The sequence below is a fragment of the Aulonocara stuartgranti genome (genome assembly GCF_965226115.1).
Source record: "Aulonocara stuartgranti genome assembly, chromosome: 3".
NCBI lineage: Eukaryota > Metazoa > Chordata > Actinopteri > Cichliformes > Cichlidae > Aulonocara > Aulonocara stuartgranti.
In genome coordinates this window covers 75,093,824-75,121,790 of record NC_138941.1, presented here as the reverse complement: position 1 = coordinate 75,121,790, position 27,967 = coordinate 75,093,824, and the positions used below count along the sequence as shown (strand labels likewise).

The window sequence follows — 27,967 nt, the reverse complement described above, 5'->3', positions numbered from 1 at the left end:
GGAGATGCTCTGTATCTTATTGTACAACTGTATAGTGACAAGAAAGGCATTCTATTCTATTCTATTCTGTACTGACACCAGTAACAAACATTTTGATTCATTTTAATGAGCTCAGACTTTAGCTGGTTGTGAACTGAGCTTCAGGGAAACACAACATACTGAGATTCACTGTGAAGCTTTGAGTGGAAAAAGAAAAATAACATGTGGATCCTGGAATAATGGGATCTCCCATCTTTAAAGGACTGAAGAGGAAGCAGTTTACAAGGAATCGTTTAGAAGAGTTTCAAACATCAACTGATTGAATCCATGAATCTGAAAACGTGTTTGTGAGTGAAAGAGACAGACATGTACAGACTGAACTATCTGTTCAACAGTCAGAGTGTTTCTCTAACAGGAGACACTCTTTACACTCCACTCAGCACAGGGACACTGAGGCACCAGACCAGAGCCAAAACCCAGGATAAAGAGTTTGAGTGAATGTGGTGTTGAAGGTGTGGAGGTGGATCAGAGTATCAGAGGAGACTCTGTAGAAGGACAGAGTGCCAGCAGGACAGTCCACATACACTGCTACTCTGTTAGAGACAGAGGAGGAGGAGGAGGAGATGGATGTGTGTCTGTTATTGTGCCAAACAGAACGAGGACCATCATCAGAGCACTCCAGACTCCAGGACTGATCATTGTGTCCAAACAAACAGTCATCACTGTTTCCTTTCCTTCTGATTCTTCTGTAACTCACTGAAATATAAACGTCTCCTCTCCACTCGACCTCCCAGTAACAGCGACCAGTCAGACCATTTCTACACAGCAGCTGACGATAAACATCAAATCTGTCTGGATGATCAGGATATGACTGAAACTCCGTCACATGTGTCACCTTCCTGTTGTTGTCAGACAGTTGGAGGTTTGTGTGAACTGTGTTTGTGTCGATTGTGAGTTGACAGGAATCTGATGAGAGAACAAACACAATCCAGCTGCAGTTATTGATCCATCATCTGTTCATTGATTGACACTTTGATAATGACTCCTGACATCAGAGATGTGAATGATGAAGATGGTTGAATGTGTGCTGCTTTGTTTTCATGAATCACATTAAAAACACACTTACACTTCTTCAGACCTGGTCTCAACCATCGGACTCCAGCAGGCTCCACCCTGAAAGGAGGAGGGGGGTCAGACCAGCACAGTCAGCATGCACACATGGACATTACATGGCTCTCATACACATACTGTTAAAAATTGATAAAGGAACAGTCCAACATTTTCACAAATACTCTTCGATCCAAACGTGGATCAAACTGCTGATGATTTGCACTGATCCTGATCTGTCAGTACTCCACTGTATTAAATGAAATATGACTGATTCAAACTGTGACCTTCATTATCTTTATATTCCTCTTCTGTTTAGCTGGAAAGAACACCTCGCTGCCTTTGCTGCCAGCTGGTTTTCTCCTGTTTGTGGCAGTGTGGTTACTGTACATGACCTCTGACCTCTGAATGAGTTTTCATGCCACCTTAAACCTATTCCTGTTCTGATTTAACAGCATATTTCTCCACATAGAAAAGCAGCAGAGCAATCAGTCCTTCACTCTCTAACTACTCCATCATGATGTAACACACCTGATCCTTCTCAGAGAAAGTAAGTTCTGCTTTTAATTCACACGTTGCAAAGTAAACATTAGAACTAGGGCTGGGTATCGTCACTGATTTCTAGAATCGATTCGTTTCCGATTCACAAGGTCCCGAATTGATTCAATCCACGATTCGATTCAATTCAATTCGATTCAATTCCATTAGATTTGAATCTGGGAAATTTTGACAGTCAGAAATATTATAATTCAGATCAGTGCATTTACATATTTTTGTATGTATAAAAAGGAAGCTGACACTCGCAAGACTTTATCAAAGGTGTGAGCATCACAGCAGATGCCTTTTTGTCAAAGTAGCTGAAGATAAAACACAGAACAAAACATGAAGGTGGTTTTCCTGGCCTGGGATTTTATAAAAATATTCTGCAGTACATCAAAAATGAAAGAAAACCATTAATCAACATATGAACGTTACCTCTGACGTTACAGCGGTTTTATTAGAGACACGGCTAAGCGTTTTGCATTTTGCATAATTTTAAAAAGTTTACATTTGTTTAGTATTGAATGGCAGAAATGAGGCTTTCTTTTCGAAAGTATGTAAAACGAACAAAAACAGCGACCGAGAGTGCTGTAAACAACGGTAGACCTGTGAGTAACAAGCAAGCGAATAATGCAGAAAACAGACAGACAGAGAGAGAGAGAGCTGTGCATGAAGTGTGATTTTATTGTGGTGGAAGCAAAACAGCAAAAGTCAGAGGGAATTCATGACAATGTTTATGTGAAGCGTAGTTTGGATCTTCTTTTGCTGCTGGTTCGGTCAATATTGTTTGGAAAGAGATAAAACTAACAGCTTTATGATCAGCGCAAAAAGGGCATAAACACAAAGCGCGGACCTGCCGTCACATCAGAACCAGCGAGCTGTCGGCTTTCAGACCGTCAGCTGAGAAAGGCGACATCTCACTGATTCTGATCCGCGGGTCCGCGCTGTGTGTTTACATCTTTGTGCAGAATCAGTGTACCTGCTCTTTGTTGTTTGCTGTCTCCTCTGTTTTTTTTCCTCCATACAGGTGACCCAGGAGTTTTGTTTTTTTTTGTTTTTTTTTTGTTTGTTTGTTTTTTTCTTTCTTCCCCCCCTTCTCACTGTCTCTTCTCCCCTTTGGTTTTCTTTCTTTCTCTCCCCCTCTTTCTTTCATTCTTTCCCCCTGTCCTATCCCACAGTCATATCTGTCCCGTTTGCAACTGAAAATAAAATAAATTCACAATTATAAAAAAGGTCAATCAAATGGACCAATATGGCAAGGCCATGATGATCCACTTGGTAAAATAAATCCGCTTGGCATCTTTCTTGGCCTCAAGACAACAATTCTGATGGCTATAGATCCAAACGGGAAAAAAAAAAAAAATAAGAATCAGTGTACCTGCTCTCATTTACTGTCTTAGCTGTTTGGTGGTTGTTGAAATTTTGTGATCTTTCACCTGAGATTCTGGCATTTCGGGCAAAATAAATTTATATTAAAAAAATCGATTCAGGATTTTAATGAATCGATTTCACGTTATCCAAGCCAGAATCTATTTTAATCGATAAATCGATTATAAAAACCCACCCCTAATTAGAACTTTCCTCATCTACAGGATTTTTAACAATTTAACATTTGAATATGATTCCTTTTTGTTTACCACCTGTTCTTGATCACATTGATCACTTCAATTATTGCATTACTATATTATCTGAATTTCATCAAGTTCTTTTTATATTGTGTATCTTTTAAGATGCCTAAATGCTGTTTCTGTCCTTTAATGTTTTGTTACATTGTTGATCACACCATGGCACCATCATCCTGTGTACTCTTCCTCTACTCACTGGGACAGCTTCCTCTGCTGCATCTCTGTCCTCCTCCATCCTAACATCATTTAACCTTAACTTTCCATTTTCTTTCTTTCTTTTCTTATTGAGCTCTCCACACAGGATTGTTTTCTTACTGTTGAGCCCCTTCATGTTCCCGAACATAAAATGTAGTTTTTTTTTTACAACTATTTAAAAAGTGTATTACAGTAAGAGCCTCCATACCTAACCATAGTTCTAATGCCAGGTGCTCCAGATCATTTCTTTTACACAATTCGCTATATGTGATGTTTGGTTTAATGAATGTTGCACACCCTCCACTAGCTGCATCAAGCCTAACATATCTTACTTCAGTGTACCCATGGAAAAGTAAACCTTGGCTTAAGGGCCTCTGCTAGTTTCTTATGCTCCATCTTGATATTTTCTTCACTTTCTCCATGACACAGGAAATGTTTCCAGCTCTTTCTCCTCTATCGGACATTTTTTCTATACCTGAGAGTGTCCAGTCTCCAGCGTGGATCCTTCAGTCCAGCCGAGAGCAGCTTAATTCCTGAGTCTCCTGGATGATTGTAGCTCAGGTCCAGCTCTCTCAGATGGGAGGGGTTGGAGCTCAGAGCTGAGACCAGAAATGTGCAGCCTTCCTCTGTGATCAGACAGTGTGACAAACTGCAGACACACAAAACATTTGTGAACTTTTACATAAGGTTTGTCTTTGTTTTGCCTGTTTTCCCTAAATACAATGAGCCCCACTCATTGCATCCATTCAATTCAAGTTAGCTTTATGAAGCGACAACCAATATCAAAAGTTGGCTCAAGCTGTATAGCAGTGAGTTTGATGATGATGTTGTAGCATAAAGTGACCAATGCGGAGGGTTTATCGGCACCTTAAATCTTAAGTCTTTGAGTATATAAAGATCCCATAGAATAATATGCTTTTACAAAGTCTTGATGCATTCTCAATCATCCAGGAAAGTAAATCTCCAAAAGTTGATTCTGTTCATCTAGACATAGCGTTTTGTGGGAGAAACGTTTCGTCACTCATCCAAGTGACTTCTTCAGTCTAGGTTAACTGCAGGTTTAAATCTTATAAACAGTACATTTGCATAATGACTTAAACCAGCCCACTGAAGGAAAAAGAACAAGCCCACAACACAGACATCACATGGGGAGGCAGGTCAGAGACCGTTAGTATTATGGAAAAACACTGAAATGTACAATACAATGGTCAAGTCGAGGAGGGGGAAAAGAAAGATACCTCTACTCACGCTGGCCCCCTATGGGAGGACAGCATGAGAATAAGAAACAAAAACCTCCTCTGCACAAAGACCACATAAATGTCCACATCACAACATCATGAAGCACGTGACAAGCAACAGGGGTGGGTAAGGGGTGAGAAGTAAGCCGATGCAGACACAGCCATCCTGCCTTGCAGCTATTCATCCAGTGCTGGGCCCAGATCTGCCGTCCGACTCGGCCTTGGAGGGCACTTGGAACGAAGAGTCTAAACACAGTTTGTTATCAGGGGAGAAATTGTTTGTTATGTTCAGCTCCAGCCTTGAGACCGCAGCTGGCGCCGATATGGTAACCGCATGAAATAATGGTGGTGTTCTTGCTTTAGTGTTAACCACTGCATGTCAATTTTACATTTGATCTAATGTCCATCACTGTTTTGTCACCATTCCTGTTGGAGAGCCATGAGCCTCTCCATGATGTTATCCAGTTTGCTCAAAGAGCACGAGTGTTCATGACAGCCGTGAGCCTCTCCAAAAATTTGTCAGATGTTGTCAGAGTTTTAGTACTCACAAACTTTTCCTAGATGTCATCCGTGCTGCGTCTAATGAGCCCATTCTGAGAAGCCACGGCTCACTCCATCGTTCCAATCAAAATAGCGGGCAGCCTTGTGGGGATGTGAACAGCCATTTCCAATTTCCATCCATCCATTCGCTTCTGCTTATCCTTTTCAGGGTCGCGGGGGGCGCTGGAGCCCATCCCAGCTGTCATAGGGCGAGAGGCAGGGTACACCCTGGACAGGTCGCCAGTCTGTCGCAGGGCCAACACACAGGGACAGACAACCATTCACACTCACATTCATTCACATCTAGTGACAATTTAGATTATCCAATTAACCTATCCCCACAAGCTGCATGTCTTTGGACAGTGGGAGGAAGCCGGAGTACCCGGAGGGAACCCACGCAAACACGGGGAGAACATGCAAACTCCACACAGAAAGACCCCGGCCTGATGGTGGAATTGAACTCAGGACCTTCTTGCTGTGCGGCAACAGTGCTAACCACCGTGCCACCGTGGTCACCATTTCCAATCTCTTTATTCTTCAATAAGCCAGGTCCAATCAGCAAGAACCCTGTTATCATGGTTCCAAAAAGGTAGATGCGCTCGATCGACAGTCCCGCCAGGCACATGACCCTCTAGTCCTTCCACCCGTCCATCGTGTATCCGGCAGGGAACGTCCCTCCAGAACACACGGGCTCTCACAAACCCAGGTTTCTCATCGAGAAGAGGGTGTCAATTGCATTCAGGGACAAGTTGACCTAATCCATAATTCTTCTTTTAAGTTTTAGAGAACAGTCTGTGAGACTTTTCCAGGGTAGAGGGAGAGAAGTAGACAAGACTAGACAGAGACATGAGAAAGCCAAGCAGGAGCGATAAGGAAAGGGATAGGGAGAAAGTGTGACCGCCTTCATCAAGAGCCAAAGAAGAAGCCTTTAACAGAGAACTAAAAAAGAGAAGCCCCTGTCAGAATTCTCACTGCAGCGTTATAGTATCAACTAAAAGCTTTTTTACTGTAAATTTTATCAATATAGATCAAGAAAGGAAGAACCTAACTTGACCAAAAAGAACTTTAAGATTTCGTGTAGTCTTATGAGAATCCTTTTATAAAAATTTGTGAAGTATATGAAAATTACAAACAATAATTCAGAATCTAATAATCCAACCAAAAAGTATATAAAATAAACTTTTTTACTTTTTTAAATCAGTAATATAATGCAGATTCTAAATAATACAGAGTGGAAAACACTAAATCATGACCTGAGACTTTCTAGTTTACAATGTGGACTCTCCAGTGCATCAGACAGAAGCCTCACTCCTGAATCCTCCAGGTCATTGTCACTCAGGTCCAGCTCTCCCAGACTAGAGGATGTGAAGCTGAGAACTGAGGACAGAACTTCACAGCTTCTCCCTGACAGGTTACAGACACTAAGTCTGAAAAATAAAGAACACAAAGACAAGTGCTGCAGTGAGGATCTACAAGACTTCCAATATGCAATGTTGATTCATTGGCTAGAACTGCTATCACCTTATTTTAAAAACATCAGAAGCATGAAACCTCAAGTCTGAGGAGGTGTCTTCCTGTTAAAAGGGAGTTTTTCATTCCCACTGTCACCAAAGTTCTTGCTCATAGGGGGTCATATGATTGTTGAGTTTTTCTCTGTATCTATTATTGTACGATCTACTGTACAATATAAAGCGCCTTGAGGCGACTGCTGTTGTGATTTAGCGCTATATAAATAAAATTGAATTGAAATTGAATGAAACCTAACTGTGACTAGGAAATAATGGCAAATAGTGAGCTACAACAACAAATGGATGAATGTACTCTTTTGAAACTACATTTTTAATAGGTTAATTATGTCATGAAAATATTGTCGATGTAATGAATGTAATGAAAAATAAAATATTCTTTGATCTGACCTCAGAGTTTTGAGTATACAATGTCGACTCTGCAGCGCAGCAGACAGAAGCTTTATTCCTGAATCCTGTAAGTTATTGTTACTCAAGTCCAGCTCTCGCAGACTAGAGGACTGGGAGCTGAGAACTGAGGTCAGTGCTTCATAACTTTTCATTGAAAGAAAACATCCACTTAATCTGGAAATAAAGAACAAGAGAAAAAAGTGTTTTGGTTCTGCATTGAGGAGTTAGCAGATTTAGCAATATTTAATGTTTCACAAGTGGCTGGAATTGCTATTGTCTTATTTTAAACACATGAAGAGCATCTGTCTCCCAAACCAAAACTCAGTGCTGTTTCCACCCAAGAAGTGTCTGAAAGCTGAAAATCCAATACCTGACAATTCTATCAGTTTTTGCCAGTGATTCAGTAATGCAACACAGATTTTTGAAGTGGAAAAGACTGAATCCTGACCTTAGACTTTCTAAGGTACAGTGTGGATGCTCCAGTGCAGTAGACAAAAGCATCATGCCTGAATGGCAGAGGTTGTTGTTACCCAGCTCCAGCTCTCTCAGACTTGAGGACTGAGAGCTGAGAACTGAGGACAACGCTTCACAGCTTCTCTCTGAGAGGAAACAATCACTCACTCTAAAAATAAAGAACAGAAAAAAACAAAATCACTACAATTAAATGTCTTAATGCTGTTAGGTTGGAAAGAAATACAGATTTTATTTTATTTAAATCATTAGATAAAGCTGTTTCATTATTTTATTTATAGACAATGCAAGTGTGCTCATGAACGAGTTGGCACTGCATGTTTTGAGGGCCATTCAAGAGTTAATTTGTCATGGTCCTGGGCCATGTGGGCCCAGTATTCTTAGTTCCTTGTATTTTTGTATTTCGTTCCTTATTTAGGCCATGTTTTCTGAGTTGCCCTGTTGTGTTGTTCCCTAAGTGTTTTCCCTTCATGGCTTTTACCCCCTGTGTGCCCCTCTGTGTATCTGTGAGCCCTCGTCTCCCCTTGTGGTTGTTTCATGTTTCCCCAGCCCGTTATGTCTGTGTTTTCCCCGTGCTCTCTCTCCTCCTGTCTGAACCTCTGTGCCTGTACATGTCATGTTCAGTTCACCCCGCCCTGTCTCGTTATGATTATCAGTATCACCTGTGTTCCCCGTGTGTGCCCACTTTCCTCGTTTACCCTCTGTGTATTTCTGTCTGAGTCTCCCTCTGTTCAGCGTCGCGTTCTCCCTCATGTTGTGTGTAATTCTCCCCGTGGTTCGGTTCCTTGTACAGTTCATGCGTTAGTTTTCCCAGTTTTAGTTTATTCTGTATTGCTTCCCGTGGCCAGCAATAAAGCTGTGTTTTTTGAGTTTATCCCCGTGTCTGTGAACCTGCATCTTGGGTCCTTCCCCTGCCTGCCACACAACGTATCATGACATAATTCAAGAGTTCTATTTGATACCATCAACAGTATTATTTCTCCTCCAACTCAGCATGCCCAGTTACTTTCTGATGAAGATTGTAATACTTTCCTCAGTCAATTCGTAAGGACTTGAGATCCAAACTTTCCTCAAGTGCCTCCTCTTATGAAGACACCCCTTGTTGTCTTGGGTCATTTACTTCCTTTTCTCCAATCACACATAATGACTTAATTACAGTTTTAGGTAAAATGAAACCTCATCATGCTCTATAGATATATTACCTCCCTCTGTTCTGTCCGGGTCTATCACCAGCATTGGTCCCACATTACTTTTTTTTTTTTTTTTTTTTTTTTTTTCTAAATGACATCAGAAACAGCAGTATGCGACATTACGTGATGGCAGAGCTTCAGTTCATCCTTTGTCATTTTTTTTTTTTTTTTTTTTTAATAAATAGGACAGGGGGAATGAATGAGAGAGAGAGGGGGAGAGAAAGAAAGAAAACCAAAGAGGAGAAGAGACGGTGAGAAGGGGGGGGAAGAGAGAGAAAAAAAAAAAGAACTCCTGGGTCACCTGTATGGAGAAAAAACAAACAAACAAACAAACAAAAAAAACAAACAGAGGAGACAGCAAACAACAAAGAGCAACATAATAATAGAGAAAACAAAGCACCATCACAATAAACTAGCTAGTCATAGATATCAATATTTACTAAATAATAAACGATATTGTGCAGCACGCAAGATAGACAGCGCACAGTGTGCTTTGAGGCAGCAGCCAAGAAAGCTTTAGTCCGTGTCTGTGAATACCCATGTGTGCATACCTGTGTGGATCAGCATGCTTGCATTCCAAAGGTTTCTCCATGTAATGATCTGCTAGGGAGTGTGGGGGGGCCACAGCCCCGTCCTCCAGGGTGTGAAGCGGGTATGGAGGAGATCAAAACTCCAGACATCCAGAGGCCCCCAGAACACAAGAGACCATGGAAGACCAACAGAGGGGCAGCCGCGCCACTGTCCCAGTAAGAGCCGAGGAGAGTCCCAGATGAGGGCTCGCCCAGCAGCCGTGGAGCAGAAGTCAGGGGGAGTTGCAGTGATGCGCCCGTGAGCTCCGCCGGCCCCCAGCTGCGCCTGAGTGACCGAGCCCTAGGCCGAGAGGCCGGGGGCACCCCACCTCCAAAGGGGCCCGAGCGAGCCCCAGGCCCCAGGCCCCGACAAGCGGCCGCCCAGGAGTGAGCCGGTGTGTACCCGGACGCCCACCCCCAGACACAAAGAACCACCAACACACCGACACCTGAGGGAGTCCGCCACCGGCAGGGGAAGTGGTGGTGGGTGGAGATAGGCCTCCAAACCTTGGAGGGCCTGAGGTGTCCCCAGAGAGGTGGCGTCTGATACCCAACCTGACATATAGACACAGACATACAGGCACACACAGACACAAACATCCATTCCCACCCTCATGCTCTCATATGCACTCACTCCACACTCAACCAACGTGGAGACAGACATAAAGAGACGCTGTACACACAATCACACTCCCCAAGCGTACTCTACAAACCGGGTCTAGGTACCCTTGCCCCTGGAGGGGGGAATTGCACCCAGACCCAGGTGGTGTTACCCTTTTCCCTGCGGTGGGGAGAGGCAGACCACCCTGACTCCGCAGCAGCAGGGGGCCCCACACCCCAGACCGCAGTCGGACGGCCAACTCCTCCTACTAGCCCTCCCGCTCCAGCAGGCCGCAGAGAATGGGGGTGGGAGAAGACTCCAAACCTCCCTCCACCCGCTCATTGTAGTGTTGATGCATATGTGTTCTAAGGTGCAATTAAAACCCAGGAGGGCATGGAGCTACCTGCCAAGGAGCAGCAGGTAAGCGCATAGTCCCTCCTACTAACCCTCAATGACTAAGTGTATTTAAAATTGAGAGGTGGGCAACGACGTCAGGGGTGAGGTATACACCCTGATGGTGATTTGGACTCCGTGATTGTGCCCACCTCCAAGATCCTATATGTATGTGTAATGAGAGTGTGAATAATGTGAATGTCTAAGTTGTGGGATAAAATTGAGGCAGAGGCAGCCAGAAGGGGACGGGGGGGGGGGGGGGGGGTAGCCTCCTCTGCACCCTGGTGACATACCCCCACTCCAAGGCCCTGCATGTGTGGGTGGTTGTGGAGGAGCAGGAAGAGGGAGGCAGCTGGAGATGGGGAGGGAAGGAAGGGAGGGGCAGGTAACCCCTCCCTGGGGCCAGCTCCCCCGCTGACCCCAGTAGGCACTCCCACCCTCCGCGACCCGCCAGGGAAGGGGGGCCCAGGCCCATCAGACCGGGGCCCAGTGCAGTAGCGCCCCCCGGCTCCACAGAGCCCTGGACAGTCCACCCAACCCCACCACAGAGAAAACTGCACCCACCCCACCAACCACACATCTTCCAGACTACATAAGACGGTAAACGCCCAGGCTGAGATCTTCCTCCACCTCTCCTGTATCTCCCCCTCCTGCAGAGAGTTCCTGAAGAGAAGAAAGCTCCTGCAAGATGTGACCATCCCCCCCACCAGTTGAAGAGCCCCCCAGGCAGCTCGACGCACCGGCGGCACCCTGCTCCAGGGCCGGGCCCCCATGCACCCACCCGCCCACAACCCCGGCAACACACCAACCAGGACCCAAGCCCCCGAGGCCCAGCCCAGGCCCCAGCCCAGAGACGGAGCACCCCCAGAACCTCACGCCCATCCCGGACCCACCCAGGGGCAGCCAGGTTGCCAGGTCAGTAACCCACGTCCGTCAGCACAGACCCTCCCCTAGCCCCGCTGCACGCAGCCGCGAGGAAACAGTCACCTGAGAGCCAACAGAGCCCTCAACCGGACGTGACCGCTACCCCGGGTTGAGCCCCCCAAGGAAGATGCCTCCGGGGAACCCCCCGACGCCCTAAGCCTGTCCCTACCCCCTCACCAATCACAACAGTGAAGGCGGGACCAAACTATGACCCCCCACCCCCACTAGGTGATGGAGCTGATAAAAGGGGCCCAGAGCAATTGATCTAATGTGGTGGCAGAGGCTGTGTCAAGACTAATGTAATCTAATAGATAATTTCTATATTGGTTAGAATTAAGATTATTTTTATTTTTCCAGTTCATGAGGACTGTTTTCTTGGCTATGCATAGGGCGGTGAAGATCATATGGGCTATATTCTTTTCTGAAGTGATATTATCTAAGCTGCCCAACAAACACACTAAGGGGGAGGTTGGAATGTTACATTTCAGACACTTTGATAAGTCTTCACATATCTCGCGCCAAAACTTTTGCACTGGTGGACAGAACCAAAGAGCGTGGATGTAATTGTCTGGTGTATTGCCTTGACAGTGTGAGCAGTTGTTGGAAGATGTAAAGCCCATCTTGAACATCCGATGACCTGTATAGTGCACTCTATGAAATATTTTGTATTGTATTAATTGCAGACTGGGATTTTTTAATTAATTTAAAAGTTTTTAAGCAAATCTGAGACCAGAAGTTTTGGTCTAGGTTGACTGATAAATCTGCTTCCCACTTTGCAGTAGGAAGGGATATTGATTCATCTAATTTAGAAAGTGTTCTGTATATTTTAGATAATAATTTGGGGGATTTAAGAGTAAGAAAATGTGCTGCACTTAGTGGTGTTTGTAATTCAACTTGACTGAGGTTAAATTTCTTTTTTACTATGGATTTAATTTGTTGATATTCTAAAAACCTTGTCTTGTTGATCCCATATTGTTCAACTAGTCTGTCAAATGGAATAAATTCTGTTCCCTCTAATATATGTTCTAAGTATTTAATTCCTTTACAACTCCATTCTGGGAAATTAATCATATTATTGTTTTGTAATATGTCAGGGTTATTCCAAATAGGTGTACGTTTGCATGGGATTAATGAAGACTCCGTTATTTTTAGAAACTCCCACCATGCTGTTAGAGAAAAGCTGATGTTGATACTTTTAAAGCATTCATGTCTTTTGATGTTTGAGCTAATAAATGGTAGGTCTGAAATCTCTAGATCCTTGCATAGTGCCTGTTCAACATCTAGCCAGGGCTCAACTAAGAAGGTATGTTTTAACCATTCTGAGATGAACTGAAGCCTGTTGGCTAAGAAGTATTGGTGAAAATTAGGCAGATCTAATCCTCCTCTATCCTTGGTTCTTTGTAGCGTTTTTAAGCTAATACGCGGGGGTTTATCTTTCCAAAGGAATTTGGAAATATATGAATCCAGAGATCTGAACCAATCTTGTGATGGTTTGTTAGGGATCATCAAAAATAAGTAATTTATTTTTGGCAAGATCATCATTTTTATAGTGGCGACCCTTCCCATGAGTGATATGGGTAAAGATTTCCATCTAGTCAGATCGCCTTCTACTTTCTTTAGAAGTGGGATGTGGTTTAGTTTAGTTAAGTCTGAAAGCTTAGGAGAGACATTAATACCTAAATATTTAATATTTCCGGATTGCAGTGGGGCAGAGGAAGAATTATGGAAGGAGCAGTTAATGGGGAGAACTGTAGATTTTGGCCAGTTAATTGAATAATCTGAAACTCTTGAAAACCAGTTTATTAAAGTAATTACCTCAGAGAGGTTGGTTTGTGTGTTTTGCAGAAAAAGCAACACATCATCCGCATAGAGACTGATTTTATGTTCTATGTTCTTACATTTTATGCCCTTAATTGTTGTAGCCTGTCTAAATGCTGCTGCTAGAGGTTCGATAAAAATTGCAAAAAGTGAGGGGGAGAGTGGGCATCCCTGTCTGGTGCCCCTCAGGAGACAGAAGCTGGAGGATGTCTGGTCATTTGTTCTGATACGAGCCGTTGGGGAATTGTATAATATTCTTATCCAGTTTATGAAAGAGTTTCCAAAACCAAATTTGTGTAAAGTTGCGAATAAAAATTTCCAATTAACTCTGTCAAATGCTTTTTCTGCATCTAGAGATAATATTATGGCTTCGATGTTTTTATCGTATGAGTAGTCTATTAAATTAAGTAATCTACGAGTGTTTGTTGAGGAGTGCCGACCTTTTATGAAACCAGTTTGGTCAGGATGAATTAAGAGGGGGGTCATTTTCTCTAATCTCTTTGAGAGAGCTTTGCAGATTATTTTAAGGTCTACATTTAAAAGAGAAATTGGACGATAGCTTGAGGGAAATAAAGGGTCTTTGCCTGGTTTTAGCAGGAGACTAATGTTGGCAGAATTCATATTTGGTGGTAGTCTGCCCTTTTCCTCGATTTCCTGCAACATGCTGTGGAATACTGGTGCCAAAATTGTCCAGAATTCTTTGTAGAATTCTGCAGGGAAGCCGTCTGGACCTGGAGCCTTATTATTGGGCATACTTATCAGGGCTTCCTGGAGTTCACTTGGCGTCAGTGGCGAATCCAGTTCCATTGCTTGACTGTCTAGTAATTTTGGAAGAGTTACGTTGTCAAGAAACAGATCAATTTCATTTTTAGATGGGTTTATTTGTGGTGAGTATAAAGTTTCATAGAAATCCCTAAAAATGTTGTTTATTCTTCCAGGATCATATATTGTGTTCCCCGATAAATCTTTAGCAGCACATATAGTTGTTTTTTCTTTATTTATTTTTAGCTGGTTAGCTAGAAATCGACCTGATTTGTTACTGTGTTCAAAATTCTGCAAGCGAAGTCTTTGTATAAGGAATTGTGTTTTTTTATTAATAGTTTCATTTAATTCTAGTTTTGTTTTGCATATTTTGTTCAATGTTTCCTGATCTTGGTAGGACGCGTAGGCTTCTTCTAGTGATTTGATGTTTTTTTCTAATTCCTGAATATTTTTGTTTTCTTCTTTCTTTTTGTGTGATGAGAAAGAAATTATTTTACCTCTCATCACAGCTTTCCCTGCTTCCCATAGAACAGAAGCAGATATTCCGGGAGTGTCATTAAAGTCTAAATATGAAGTCCATTCCTTTTTAAAGTATTTAATAAAGTCTTCATCTTTAAGTAGTGATATATTAAATCTCCAGTTTTTACTTGGCGTAGTATTATTCTTGTGCATTAGTGTTAAAGATACAGGAGCATGATCGCTGACAGCTATAGGATGAATCTCAGTGTCTGAAATGTCACACAGCAGTGAGCTGCTGACCAAAAAATAATCCAGACGAGAGTAAGAGTGATGAACATGCGAGAAAAAAGTATATTCCTTACTGGTGGGGTGAAGAGAGCGCCATGCATCGCAAAGACCAAAGTCGTTCATATACTGTTTGATTATATTTGTGGACTGCCAATTACGCTGAGTTCCTGTTGTGTTGAGCCTATCCATTTCTTCATTTAGTCCAAGGTTGAGGTCACCGCCAAGAATGAGTGTGCAATCAAGGTGTTCAGAGAGTGCACTAAAAAAACCGTGGAAGAATGAGGGTTCATCAACATTTGGACCATATATACTAACAATACATAGTTTTTTGTTCAATATTGATAGTTTAATAATTAGAAATCTACCCTCTGGATCTATAACTGGATCTATAACTGTATCGAGTACTGTAAAAAAGATTGCTACTCCCCGTTGTCTAGAATTATAACAGGCTGCAAACACGTTAGGAAACTCAGGTGTTTTAAGTTCATTTAAACCTGTGACAGGTTTGTGAGTTTCTTGTAATAAAACAACATCTGCCTGTAGTTTTTTAAGCTGGTTAAATATTTTTAACCTCTTTCCTCTGGTGCCAGCTCCATTTACATTCCATGTGACAAACCTCAGCATGCCCTTAATTATGCGTGTATGTTTAATGATGTATGCTGGGTGTTTCGTTTAGACAGGTGGAGAGAATATGGAAACATCCCTTGTTTGTAAATAGAAAGAGAAAAAGAAGTGTGGTGAGAGACTCCATAAGTCTGACTATGTGTGTGAATATTCACTAATATGAACAAGCGTGGCTTGCTTATGTGTCCTGCAAGTCTGTGCGTGCTGTGAGGCTGTTGTGAATGTGCTGCCGTTGAGCTGATGTGTTTGCGTGATCGTGGTGTGAAAATATGGAGAAATAGAGGGTGTTGTTTGTAGGTGAGTGGGGAAGTAGGTGACCACAGCAGTGAAAGACAAGAGAAAGAAAGAAACCACATGAACTGTGAGCGACAACAAAAAAAAAGAGACGAAACGGAAACATTCCAATTAAAGCAATGACGGAGGGTGACGGTGTTATATCTGCTATGACATCCTACTGATGGTCCCACATTACTATCCATTATTAATAGCTCACTGAGGGAAGGCTGTGTTCCATCCTATTTTAAACATGCAGAAGCAACTCCTCTATTAAAAAAAACAGAAATCGTGATCCTAGCTCCACTAGTAATTATCGGCCTATTTTGAAATTGCCATTTTTAAGTAACTTACTAGACAAAATTGTTGAAAATCTGTACAGGTCCCTATTATGTAAATTACACATTCTTGACCATTTTCAGTCTGGCTTTCAAAAGCAGCACTCTACAGAGACCGCTCTCTTTAAAGTCTATAATGATCTATTAATGGCATCTGATGCAGGGAATTGTTCTGTGATCATTTTTCTTGATCTTAGTGCAACCTTCGATACCATCGACCACAAAATCCTACTTAACAGGCTCAAGGTTTTGGCTGGTATATCTGGCTCTGCCCTAGACTGGTTTTCTTCCTATTTATCAGATAGGACCTTTTCTCTTAGGATTGACAGGTTCGCCTCTGACATTGCTGCTCTGACCTGTGGGGTCCCACAGGGTTCAGTTTTAGGTCCATTATTATTTTCTTTTTATATGCTTCCTTTGGCTGGTATCATTCAATCTTTTAGCGACCTGTCTTATCATTTTTATGCTGATGACATTCAGCTGCATATGTCCTTTAAGCCTCATCAACTGGATAGGCTGTCCACCCTAGTCCAGTGTTTAACTCAGGTTTCTGATTCGCTTTCAGGCAACTACCTCATTCTAAATACTAACAAGACCAAGACCATGATCATAGCTCCTCCTGAGCTACATTCTAAAATCAGTCAGGTTCTTGCCTCTTTCTGTCCTTCCGTCAAGTAAAACATTTGAAATCTTGGAGTAATATTTGACACTTCTCTGGCCTTGACTCTCATGTAAAATCGTTGTCTCGTTCCTGTTTCTATCATTTAAGAAACATCTCCAAATTGCAACATATCATCTCTTCAGCTGAGCCAAGGTGTGAAAACGGGTGTGGGTCACAATCAGCCAGGGTTTCAGGTGAGCTCATTGTATGAAAGTTTGGCCCCTAACAACCATAGAAAATATTGCACGGGAGTCAGGGACACACAAACTCACCTGGAGCACACACACAGAGGACAGTCTGCACTTTGTTGTCTTTTTACACTGTAAATAAACGCACTCGCTTCATTTAAAGAGTCTTGCATTTGAGGCCCGTATCCACAGATTTATATTTTTATCATGTTTTTTCTCATAGTTCTTGCTATCAAGGGTGGGGAAACTAGTTATTGGGTTTAAGGAGAATTACTTTTTACATGAATTCAGTTTGGATAGCTTTTGTAGCTCACCTAAATCAGGATATAAAAACTGCATTTTGTACTTTGCTTTCATTGATGATCCAAAACATTTAAGTGTGACAAATACAATGAACAAACAAATCAAAATAACAAACAAAAACACAAAGTCCAAAAGACACCAATGACTTTCACCAAATAGCATTTGACTGTAAATGCTGGCAATTATTAAATTCAGTGAGAACAAACATATTTACTTACACAGCCTTGTTGGAGGCTTTGATCACTGGCAGCAGCCTCAGAAGAGCCTCCTCTGAAGCAGAGTATTTCTTCAGGTCAAACACATCCAGATCTTTTTCTGATGACAGTAAGATGAATACCAGAGCTGACCACTGAGCAGGAGACAGTTGATCTGTGGAGAGACTTCCTGATCTGAGGGACTGTTGGATCTCCTCCACTAGAGAACAATCATTCAGTTCATTCAGACAGTGGAACAGATTGATACTTTTCTCTGAAGACAGATTCTCACTGAGCTTCTTCTTGATGTACTGGACTGTCTCCTGATTGGTCTGTGAGCTACTTCGTGTCTGTGTCAGCAGACCTCGTAGGAGAGTCTGATTGGTCTGCAGGGAAAGACCCAGGAGGAAGCGGAGGAACAAGTCCAGGTGTCCATTTGGACTCTGCAAGGTCTTGTCCACAGCACTCTGGTGGAGAGATTTTAGTCTTGGTGTATTAAATAATTTAGACCACATGGAGGTTGTTTCTTGTTCTTGCAGCAGATCTATTCCAGAGTTGACGAAGGTCAGATGGGCATGAAGAGCAGCCAGAAACTCCTGAACACTCAGATGGATGAAGCAGAACACCTTGTCCTGGTACAATCCGCTCTCCTCTTTAAAAATCTGTGTGAACACTCCTGAGTACACTGAGGCTGCTCTGATATCGATGCCACACTCTGTCAGGTCTGATTCATAGAAGATCAGGTTTCCTTTCTGCAGCTGATCAAAAGCCAGTTTTCCCAGAGACTCAATCATCTTCCTGCTCTCTGGACTCCAGTGTGGATCTGTCTCAGCTCCTCCATCATACTTGACCTTCTTCACTTTGGCCTGAACCACCAGGAAGTGGATGAACATGTCGGTCAAGGTCTTGGGCAGCTGTCCTCCCTCTCTGGTTTCCAGCACATCCTCCAGAACTGTAGCAGTGATCCAGCAGAAGACTGGGATGTGGCACATGATGTGGAGGCTTCGTGATGTCTTGATGTGGGAGATAATCCTGCTGGCCTTTTCCTCATCTCTGAATCTCTTCATGAAGTACTCCTCCTTCTGTGGGTCAGTGAACCCTCTGACCTCTGTCACCATGCCAACACAGTCAGGAGGGATCTGATTGGCTGCTGCAGGCCGTGTGGTTATCCAGAAGTGAGCATATGGAAGAAGATTTCCCCTGATGAAGTTAATCAGCAGGACATCCACCGAGGTGGACTCTGTAATATCAGTCACACTCTCTGTGTTGCTGAAGTCCAAAGGAGGTCGACACTCATCCAGACCATCAAAGATGAACACAACCTGGAAGCCTTCAAAGCTGCAGATTCCTGCTTCTTTGGTTTCAGTAAAGAAGTGATGAACAAGTCCCACCAAGCTGAACTTTTCCTCTTTCAGCACATTCAGCTCTCTGAAAGTGAATGGAAATATGAACTGGATGTCCTGGTTGGCTTTGTCTTCAGCCCAGTCCAGGGTGTATTTCTGTGTTAAGACTGTTTTCCCAATGCCAGCCACTCCCTTTGTCAGCACTGTTCTGATTGGTTCATCTCTTCCATGTGAGGCCTTAAATATGTCTTCTTGTCTGACTGTTGTTTCTGGTCTGTCTGGTTTCCTGGCTGCTGTTTCAATCTGTCTGACTTCATGTTCATCATTGACCTCTGCAGTCCCTCCCTCTGTGATGTAGAGCTCTGTGTAGATCTGATTCAGAAGGGTTGGGTTTCCTGCTTTAGCGATCCCCTCAAACACACACTGGAACTTCTTCTTCAGCTTAGATTTAAGTTTACCCCGACACTTTTGAAGAACCTCTGAATTAAACACAGCAGATAAGATGATTTGTCAGTTTAAACAGTTTCAAGAACTGTTTTTTGATTGTTTATTTTTTTGCATCTTTATGATAACCGAAACCTTAAATCTCATCAGATATTTCAGTCAAATAATCTCACATCAAATTAGGCCTTCTACTCAACCATGTCTTATTTTCATTTTTAAAAAATGGTACAAAGTGTGGATGGGCTTCCATTTTTAGGTATATATGTGTAACCCAAGTAAAAACAGATGCATAAATAGCAAGAGACAAGTGAAGTCTAATAATATGAATAGCAAAGAGATAAATTGATTTATTGAATCTTGTTATTTAGTTAAAGGTCAAAGTTCATGTAAAATGGTTTGAAACATGTTGACGTTGTTTAAAATAAGTAATCATTCTTTTGTTGTGAATTCCTTGGTGGGGGGAGGAGGGTGGCAACATGGCGCCTGTGTTCGGCTTGGCCGCTGTTGCTGCTCCGTGTGTTTGTCGACTGCTTCAATATATTGTTTTTTATCTTGTCATCTCAGCTGTGATATATCATGGTCTATTTGCTACTCGGATCTACAGTTCACATACTTTGTTGACTATCAAAGTATGTTTGGAAAAACACTTTTGACAGCTGGCAGAGCTACCACCAGGCTTTCCCTCCACCGTTTGTCCGCCCTCCTCCCTCTCCCGACTACCTGTACCTGTTCTTAGCTGCAAGCAAAAACCTAGGAGCAAGAACAAGGTTAAGAAGATCGTCTAGAAGGGGCTGTAGGGCTGGTGTGTAGGCTAAAAGGAAACACACCCGACAGAGGGGAATTCTTCTGCTCCATGGTAGAGAACGTCTCCAGTATTTGGTACCAGTCCAATCAAGAAAGTGGAACCGGCTGTTCAAACCCCCACAAGGCTGCCCTCTGGGATTGAAATGATGGGACGAGGCGTGAGTTTCTCAAAATGGGCTCATTGAGTGCAGCACGGATAAGATCTTGGAGAAGCTTATGGCTGCCGTGAATACTCAGAACAAGACCTCTGAGTGCAAACTGGATTACATCTGGAGGGGCTCACTCGGAATAACACCTCTGAGCGCAAACTGGATCACACCTTGGAGAAGCTCACTGCGGTCGTGAGTTCTCAGAATCGGCTCTTTGAGCACAAGAATGACAACATCACAGAGCGTAAGTTTGATACCATCATGGAGAAGCTCACGGCTCTCCAACGGGAGATTGAGAGACCAGTGTACTGTTAGGACAGCTTTGAAATTCATATGAGTTGTTCGCAAAGTAAAAACCACCATCACTTCATGCAGAGACCCCTTCGGCGCCAGCTGCAGTCTCAAGGCTGGAGCTGAACAACAACACCCTGATAATAGACTGTGCTTAGACTGTTCTTCCCATTCTATGCAAGGCCACCTGGGTTGGCTGGAAGACTGTTTACTTAGCCTGGCAGGGCGAAGGACACTGTCTCAGCTGAACTTTGGACACATACACACACACACACACACAGACATATATACACATGCAGATGTACACTCATCCCCCCTCCCCCTCCAAACGCCTTCGACGCTTATTCCCTTCCGATGCTGACGGTGGATCAAGGAGACCAGCGCACAGGCTGCAGGCCCGGATGCACTGTCTACATTGGCTGTCTCTCACCCTTTACCCACCCCTGTTGCTTGTCATGTGTTTCTTTGGTGTATTAAGAGTTTTTTCATGTGGTATGTGCAGAGGTGGGGTTTTTTTCTGTTCTTAAACTGATCTCCCTATTGGAGGTTAGTCTGGGGGAAAGTTGTTTTTTTCTCCTTATCTTTCCTCATGTGGTGCTTTTTCCATGTTATACCTCTCTGACCTGCCTTCCCCATGTGATGTTTGTGTAATGTATGTATGGTCGGAAGGGTAAGACGGCGCTGGCATGGCTGGCAGCCTTAACCCAATTTCCCTCGGGATGAATAAAGTATGATCAATCAATCAATCAATCATTCAATCACGGGCAAACAGAACAATTACCGGGATCGGTGTCATGTCTGGAGATGTGGGAGTTTTCACCTTGGCCTGTCATTCTACAAGACCACAATTCCACAGCTAGAGGTACAGGGAGACTAAGTCCTCATTCCAGGTGTCTGCTGTCAATTCCCCGTCAATCAGCTATTGATGACGTCAGCCTGTCACCTCTGCTTCAGATTGCTCTCCTGAATGCTTGCTCCATAGCCTACAAATCATTTGTACTGAATTCACTGTTTCTTACTAAATCTTGGCAGCGGGAGAATGAATCTATCCACCTTAATGAGCTCTGCCCACTCGACTGTCACTTCATTGGGACTCTGTGTTTGGACCGCCCTGGTGGTGGTCTAGTAACCATTCACCAGATCAGTTTCACTTGCAGAGCTATGGACTCTGAGTCTTTCCCTTCCTTTGAGTCAGCTTCTTTAGGTTGGTTCATCAGATATATCTCATTGTACAGGGTGGGCCATTATATGGATACACCATAATAACATGGGAATGGTTGGTGGTATTAAAGTCCTATTTGTGGCACATTAGTATATGTGAGGGGGCAAACTCCTCAAGATGGGTGGTGACCATGGTCGCCATTAAGAAGTCCCCCATCTTGAATACAACTTTTGTTTTTTCAATAGGAAGACGGCCATGTGACACATCAAACTTTTTGGTAATGTCACAAGAAAAACAAACTGGTGTTTGTATTCAAGATTTTACGGACTTTTTATGTTCGATTATTAAACTTGAGAAGGTCTTAATGATTGGGGATTTCAACCTTCACATGGATGATCTTAGCTGTAGCATGGCCTCTGACTTTCTATCCATTAAAGACTCTTTTAATTTTATTCAGCATGTCTCTGGACCCACCCATGTTAAAGGCCACACCTTGGACCTCGTGTTTTCTCTTGACTTAGACATAATTAATGTCTGTGTTAAGGACCTACAAGTGAGTGACCATTCCGGTGTTATTTTTATTCTTAGCTTCCCTCTGTACACACCATCTTCTAATCTCATGTTCCATAAGCGGTTCATAAATCAGGATGTTGCTTTGAAGGCTGCACTGATGCTAATGTTGCTACACAGTGCTTCAACAATCACTGCTTGGAGATTTTAAATTCGGTGGTACCTATGAAATCTGTCATTGCTGCCCCAAAAAGAGCTCGTCCACAGATAAATGATGACGTAAGGAAGGTCAAAAGAATCTGTAGAAAAGTAGAACACCTTAGGAAATCAACTAAACCTAAAGTTCACAGACTCCACCTTAGGGAACTTTGGGTTTCCCTGCATGAAACCATAAAAACAGCCAGATCAGGATATATTTCTCAGTTAATCTTATCAAGCAAGAGAAATTCCAAGGTACTGTTTGACTCCATAAACTCTATTGTTTCCCCCATGGTCCACCCAAGTATCCGTGTCCTCTATATCTGAGACTGATGACTTTCTAAGCTTCTCTGTGGATAAAGTTAATAATGTCTGTATGAGCACTGGTTCTTCAATACCGTCTGTTTGTGTCTCTGGGCCACCTCCCCCTCATTTACTGTCAGTGTTTAACCCAATGATCATGCATTACTTTTCACTCCTGCTGAATAAACGTCACATTCTAAGGACCTATTCATGAGATTGCTCCCTAATTAGACTCCACGTCCCAAGGACCTCAACAGCTCAACAGTCAGGCCGGTGGCTCTGACATCCCAACTGATCAAGACCCTGGAGTGGATGGTCCTGGCACTGCTTCAGCTCCTGGCGAGCTCATGATGATGCCATCGTTCACATCCTATATCATTCCCTCTCTCACCTGGAGACCGCTGGGAACACTGTGAGAATCATATTCTTTGATTTCTCCACTGCCTTTAACACCATTCTTCCCACAGTTCTGAAGGACAAGCTGTAAAACCCAGGAGCGGACCATCACTTCGCTGCATGGATACCACAGTATGTCAGAACTTAGGGCTGTGTATCGGACTGGGTCGTCTGCAGTACCGGGGCCCCACAGGGAACGGTTCTGGCTCCGTTCCTCTTCACCATCTACACTGCAGACTTCTCCCACAACGCCACCCAGTGCTTCCTGCAGAAATTCTCTGATCACTGTACAATAGTCAGCCTCAGGACTGATGGGGACGACAGGGAGTATAGAGAAGTGACCCAAGACTTTGTGGACTGGTGCCAGTAGAACCATCTCAAGATCAACAGTGGAAAAAACCAAGGAGCTGGTGCTAGACTTCCGCAGGCACAAACATCCTCCACTGCAACCACTGAACACCCAAGGTATGGACATTGAGCCTGTAGACAGCTGTGGAGGCTCAGGTCTTTTGGAGTGAAGACCTTGTATGACTCTGTAATGCCCTCAGCTAACTTTTACGGTGTGGTCTGCTGGGGTGGCAGCAATTCTGCATCTCTGCGGGGGACAGAAAGAGACTGAACAGGCTGATCTGGAGGGCCAGCTCTGTTCTAGGATGTTGGACAACATCTGCAACCCAATGCAGAATATTCTGACAGCAATAAGCAGCTCCTTCAGTGGGACATAGAGATTTTGCAGGTCTTACCTTCCAACTGCTGTCGGACTACAACATGGTCTCTGCAGATGACCATGAATGTGCAGACAGACACAAACATCCAATACACCATGATAGCCTTTGCCCAGTCTCCCTTATATGCAATATTATGTGCAATACCAACTGCATTTTTTTTCTTCCTACTATAACAGAGAATTTTATTCTATTTTGTTGGTACTTCATTCTATTGTATTTAGTATGTTATTGTTGTTATATAGTCTGTTATTCTATTTTATCTTATCCTATTGTATTGTGATTACTGCTCTTAAACTTGTTCTTTCTGTTGTGACCCATAAAATTTCCCACGTGTGGGACAAATAAAGATTTATCTTATCTTATCTTACGATTATCTTATCTTAGTCTCTACAGACTAACTAATGAATTCTTACCTTCTGATGAAAGTGATGAAGCTTTCTGTGCTGAGGGACTTCCTGTTGGAGGAAAGTGCACTTTGAATCATGAGCTGGTCTTTTCAAAAATGAAAACCATCATGGCTTCAAAATGATGTAAATATAAAATTTCTACATCGTTTCAGGAGAAAAGAAGTCAAAGTCAAAGTCAAACTAAAAAGGTATAAGTTTAAAACATTTCATAAAATACAATTTGTTGTTGTTTCTGCATGCTGCACTGAACTTTTAATGTGTCTTTTTTCTTTTACTAACCTTCTTTCATCTTCTCTAAAATCTGCATCGCTACCTCCATCACATGGTCTGAATACGCCTGCACCATCACGTCTACAGTTTTCAGCCTGTCTGCATTCTCCAGCTGGCACTTATAGATTTTGGGGAATTCACCTCCAGGTTCATACTGCAGGTAAAAGTGAAAAAGCTTCAGCTCCTCCTCTCCCAAATTCTTCAACGTTTCAAGCAGCTGAACTGGTAAGGCCTTCTCCATTTCTGATCTGTAAAACATGCCGACATGTAAATGGTGAGTCTTAACACATCTTTTTACTTATTTAGTATATTTCAGAGTAGATTACAAATTTAATCTGGTTTTTTAGGATTTACTTAGAAGTGACTTTCATGGATGGATTCCTCTGTGATGGGAATGACATATATTTAATGATAAAGAATCAATAATGAATTCTTGTCATGGGATGTGACAAGAACTGACCTAAAAATGTCAAAAGATCATTAAACCTGAGTTGTATTAGAATTAAGTGTGTCATTTAGTTAACAATAACCTATAGTGGTCATAGGTATATTTTATTTAATGTACTTTCACCTGTAACACTGCTGTTAATATATAAATTAAAGAGAAACTCCTGGAATCAAACAAACTGTCAAAAAAACAAAAAAACAAAAAACAAAGAGGGCTTGCAATCTTTAGACAAGTCTATTATAAAAACAAAGACAAAACAAATAAAGAAAATAAAAGGACAAGGTGCCAGACAAAGATAAACACTCAAATTAGTTCTATCAGGAGTTTCATATATACTTGCACAGTTTAACATGAGGTTTCTAAAACTGAACTAGAGTCAGAAATTTGGCACCAAGAAGAAATGTATTGTAATCAAAGTTACAGTATAATTATCTGATGATGGGATAACTAGGTTAGAGCAGACAAACACATGAGGATCAACTTCAACCTAAAGCCACTCAGGGCTGAAAACACATGCTGGAAATGACGCACTCACTCTACAACATCACACTAGTTTCATACAAATCAAAGTCAAACCTACTTTATGCTGTTTTCATATGGCCATTTCAAATGCTCATTGTAATAGAGTGAATTGTTGCCCCCCAGTGGTAAAATGTTACAGGGCTAGTTCTTGGTTGACCAACATATAACAAGGTTCAAGGTTCAAGGTTCTTTATTTGTCACATGCATAGTTATACAAGTATAACACACAGTGAAATGTAGCCTGACACGCTCCTCGACATGTGCAAAAATTGGGGGGGGGGGGGGGGGGGGGGTGTAGAGGAAGAACATTATAAATGTATATATATAGTATATACACTGGGTGAATGTGCAGTAGTAGCAGCAAGCAGGTGAATTCTGTACATTAATATGAATAGACATCTGACTATTTTACAGGATAGACAATATAAACATATTTAAAATTAAAGGAATTTGAAATGTACATTGTGCCTTGGTGCCTCGGTGCCCTAACAAAAAAGGTAGTTTGCTAAGAAAACAACAAGTTAGTGTGTGATGTCCTGCTGTTCAATAAAGCACGTATCCACGTCCTTCTGTCCTGATCTTTTCAAAGACCCTAATCCAGAATATCACACTCACTAAACAATTTGTGCTCCTCCATCCAGCAACACCTGAAACAACTGAGTGGAAGTTCCTACCTACACTGTGTTTGAAGCAAAGCACAAAGGAGACATCTGCTGAAGCAGCTGGAGTCCTACAGACACTCAGCCTCTTCATTTCAGAAACACCTCCTACAACATCCATTCTTTACGCTCTGGATGTATCCCAATTCAGTGGCTGCCCTTCAAGGATGCATTTTGTGACTCGGATTAAAAAGATGCATAAATAGTAAAAGATAAGTGAAGTCTAAGAACATAAATATCAAAGAGTAAAATTCATCTATTTAAATTTGTTGTTTGTTAAAAAGATCAAAGTTCAGGTAAAATGATTAAAACACGTTTGCATTGTTTAAAATGAGTTATCTTTCTTTTATTGTGAATTGCTTGTGAGAACTGTAATTTCCTACGGGGATATGGTGTGTGAAGGTAACACAGGGTGGAGAAGGAAAAAGGGAAAAAGGGAGAGAGCGCAAGGAGAGAGGGCGGTGGTGCGCAGTGTTGCCAACTCCCCAGTAAGGAAAATCGCTATTGGCTGTCCTTAAAGTTGCCAAATGACATCATTGCATAATTTCCATAATTGGTCATGCTAATGTAATTGTAACCTACGTTGTTGGAGAGATAAATAACATCGTGGAAGAGACATAAAGTGAGTAAAAAATACCCTAAATGCATTTAGAAATTATTTAGAACTACAAATTAAATTTATTTTAGCAATTATTGTTTTTTTTAACGTCACAAATCCAACCCTGCACCTTTATCTGGGCTTGGACCGGCAAAAGTGACCCGAAATAGGTGCTCTTTTGGAGTTACTTTCTGTGTGTGTGTTTATGTTTAAACCTTGTGATCCAAAAACAGCATAACAGTAAAAGAAGAACTGACTGCATTACAGTAAGTGCGGAAGCAGCGGCTTCGCTCATGCGCGATTCATTTGCTGTTTGGACTAGTGATGGGATTTCCGGCTCTTTTTAGAGAACCGGCTCAGCTCGGCTCACTAAAAAGAGCCGGCTCTTTCGGCTCCCAACCGGCTCTTCAGGTTGTTTTGTTGCTTTAATTAATTTATTATTAACAATAATATAAAATTATGCACAAAAGGAATTACTAATGTGAAAAAGGTGGTTTTATTTATATATGTTTATATCTAAATATATATAAACATATATATATTTATACCAAAACACATTTCTAGCATGAACTGAACTTCCAAAACAGAGCTACCGTGATCACTTAAATTACACAATTGAAAGCATATGTGTATGGTTTGTGTATTTATACACAAACACTCATGTATATTTAAATAATTTAAAAAAAAATTAATTTACCTGTTACTACCACACACCAAATCTGGTGGTTGGTACTTCCTTGCTTGTTTAGCCTGTAGGTTTTTATGTGCTTTGTCTGTAGGGGCCACCGTAAATATACTTTTATTTATTCAATTCACATAAAATGTAATAAATAAATCATAAAATACAAAAAACAACTATTTACATTTCAACTTTTAACTATTTAAATTTTCAGCTTTTTCCTTTTAAACAAATTCAAAGTGAAAACAACACAAAACACTGCAAACCACAACACAATTAAATATAAATTATAATATGAAAACAAAATATTCTCTGTCATATGGACCTGCATGAATAAACTTTCTGAATCCTTTATCATCCGCAACTGAAAATAGTTGTGGATGATTACTATACCTTTCTAATGTGACGTTGTTGGCCCTGCTCTCTCTCTCTCTCCTGCTCTGTTCCTTTGTGAGAGTGTAACTACCGCCCCTCCCCCCTCTGCCCAGCGCAAAGCACAAGGCTCACATGCAGAGTGAAGCGTAAAAAAAGTGCGAGAGAGTGAGAGGGTGAGAGAAAGAAAAAAAAAACACGGCTCCTTATGTCTCGCGTTGTTCACGTCAATGATCCGGCATTAAGAGCCGTTTCGTTCGCGACCGACACATCACTTGTGCTTTCAGTTACAGAAGCAGGTGAAACTTTTAACTGCCTCTAATGTCTGAGATTAAAAATGAATTCAAACCTGCTCTCATTCCACTCGGCGTTGTTGGTCCAGCTCTGAGTCAGTTGCCATGAAATATGGAGCGGCAGATTTGTGCTGTTTGTGCTGGAGATGATCATGTGACAATGAGTTCAGGAAAGTGAAGTAAAACTTTAAAAAA

General features: G+C 42.2%; 2 protein-coding genes across 2 annotated transcripts in view; both read right to left on the bottom strand.

Moving 5' to 3' along the window:
- Positions 1-27,967, bottom strand: part of LOC309703496 (uncharacterized protein) — a 288,348-nt gene that overhangs the window by 87,282 nt on the left and 173,099 nt on the right. The window lies entirely within an intron of this gene.
- On the bottom strand, positions 4-27,890 carry LOC309703482 (protein NLRC3-like). The gene is made up of 10 exons (XM_082528339.1): positions 27,829-27,890; positions 24,211-24,449; positions 23,938-23,979; positions 17,221-19,018; positions 7,589-7,762; positions 7,141-7,314; positions 6,478-6,651; positions 3,922-4,095; positions 1,106-1,152; positions 4-945 (listed from the first exon to the last, which is right to left on the bottom strand). Exons 2-10 carry the CDS (start codon positions 24,440-24,442, stop codon positions 416-418), a joined length of 3,345 nt encoding a protein of 1,114 aa, XP_082384465.1. The 5' UTR covers positions 24,443-24,449; positions 27,829-27,890; the 3' UTR covers positions 4-415.

Coding starts and splice junctions, on each gene's coding strand:
- LOC309703482 (XM_082528339.1), bottom strand. CDS start 24,442: ATGGAGAAGGCCTTACCAGTTCAGCTGCTTGAAACGTTGAAGAATTTG. Junction 23,980..24,210: donor TTTAGAGAAGATGAAAGAAG/GTTAGTAAAAGA, acceptor TTCCTCCAACAG/GAAGTCCCTCAGCACAGAAA. Junction 7,763..17,220: donor AAAGCCTCCAACAAGGCTGT/GTAAGTAAATAT, acceptor CTTTATTTTTAG/AGTGAGTGATTGTTTCCTCT.